Source organism: Rosa rugosa, chromosome 3 (genome assembly GCF_958449725.1).
Source record: "Rosa rugosa chromosome 3, drRosRugo1.1, whole genome shotgun sequence".
In the NCBI taxonomy this organism is placed as follows: Eukaryota; Viridiplantae; Streptophyta; class Magnoliopsida; order Rosales; family Rosaceae; genus Rosa; species Rosa rugosa.
Genome location: NC_084822.1, coordinates 28,668,099 through 28,669,622, shown reverse-complemented (window position 1 = coordinate 28,669,622; position 1,524 = coordinate 28,668,099). Strand labels below are relative to the sequence as shown.

Sequence of the window (1,524 nt, the reverse complement as noted above, 5' to 3'; positions counted from 1 at the left end):
CAACTTCAGATGACTAGTTTTTTTGCTTTAATAAAGGCACTTCATTCTTAAAGGTGTGTGTACTGAGGATATTGAATACTTGTTCTTGATACTAGAATAGGTTTTTGTACTCTGTAAAATAGCTCTTTTTGACAACTCCAGAATGGTGGGTTATTTTTGTACTACATGTTGAATTTCATTACAGGTTTGACCTCTTTCCTTCAGCAAAAAAAAAAAAAAAAAAAAAAACATTTTGTTAAGGAGAAATGTTTTTACTACTGGACTATGTGCTAGTTAGCTTAAATAAAAATAAAAATAAAAAGGTAAAAACACGCTGTGATCTTCAAAATATTGATTCAATAGTGGTGTGAAACTCTTAAATATTTCTTAATAGGATACAACTATAGTAAAGGAATATCATATGGCAAAGTGATTCATTTAATCAATATGATCAGTGATAACAAATCCAATATTACTATATAAGAACACTGCATGGTTTCTGGAAGCTATTTCAGGAACTTGAAGCCCTTTAGAACTCAATGCGGTCTCACAATCATGGACATTGTCGCCGGCAATTTTGATGTCATAGTTGGCCGACAAAGGGTCCTCCTTCAGCTCCTCTTTGGCACCTACAAAATCCCTTACCACTATGTTATATGAATCTGCACACTGTTTTATAGCTTCAGTACTGCTAGAGTTGTTCTTGAGCAAATTTTTAATGAAAGCTTCGCTATCCTTTGCATTTGCTATTGCTAAATCAATAGCGATCGGGGCAAGCACTTCGTAAGTGGACGCCGATCCGGTTCGAGGATCCAACTCAAGAGCTTTCAAGCATTCAGAGTTGCTGCCTTTCAAAATGCCTTCTACTTCATTGCACACAGATTCAACTAAACGAGTTGATGCATTTGTGGGTGAAGGGGAAGAGAGAAGTAAGAACAAGGAAGCAAAGAACAAGGTTAACGCAAGACCTAGTGGAGAGTGGAGACTCCATATCATATTGTATCCACTGATTGAAATGATATTGATCGTAATATAAATAATGAGGGTGGGGTGGGTTAGGGTTCACTGCATGTTATCAAAAATATTTGAAATGCTGAAAAGAATTCACTCATTGTCCTGGAAGGGTGTTATCTTACCAATCACGGGATTTGATACTTTCTTTCAATTTGGGGAGATATATGATTGACCAATTGCATTTATTATTTTAATGTGCCATTTTCTCTTGAGGTCATTTTTTGGAATTTTTTTCCTCGTGGATAATAATAATTTCCTTTCAAGGTTATTTGAATGGATTGGAAGGTTATTTTAATTATTTTTTAATTAAAATGATAAGCGGAATATTGTGGATATCATACTATTCTGGGGAGTAGAAATTTATAGGGAAAAAAATACAAACAATACCCAACTTAAGGCCCATTCTAAATTTCTATACCCAAATTTTCAAAACTATCACAATGGTACCTGGAATTCCCAACCCGACCCAACTTTCATACACGCCGTCCAAGACGGTGTTAAGCTGCATGCCAAGTGGAGTATTTTCAGGGG

General features: G+C 35.4%; 1 protein-coding gene across 1 annotated transcript; it reads right to left on the bottom strand.

Moving 5' to 3' along the window:
• Positions 1-417: 417 nt before the first annotated feature.
• Positions 418-975, bottom strand: LOC133737516 (uncharacterized). The gene has a single exon (XM_062165053.1). The coding sequence runs from the start codon at positions 973-975 to the stop codon at positions 418-420; it is 558 nt and encodes a 185-aa protein (XP_062021037.1).
• Positions 976-1,524: the final 549 nt, after the last annotated feature.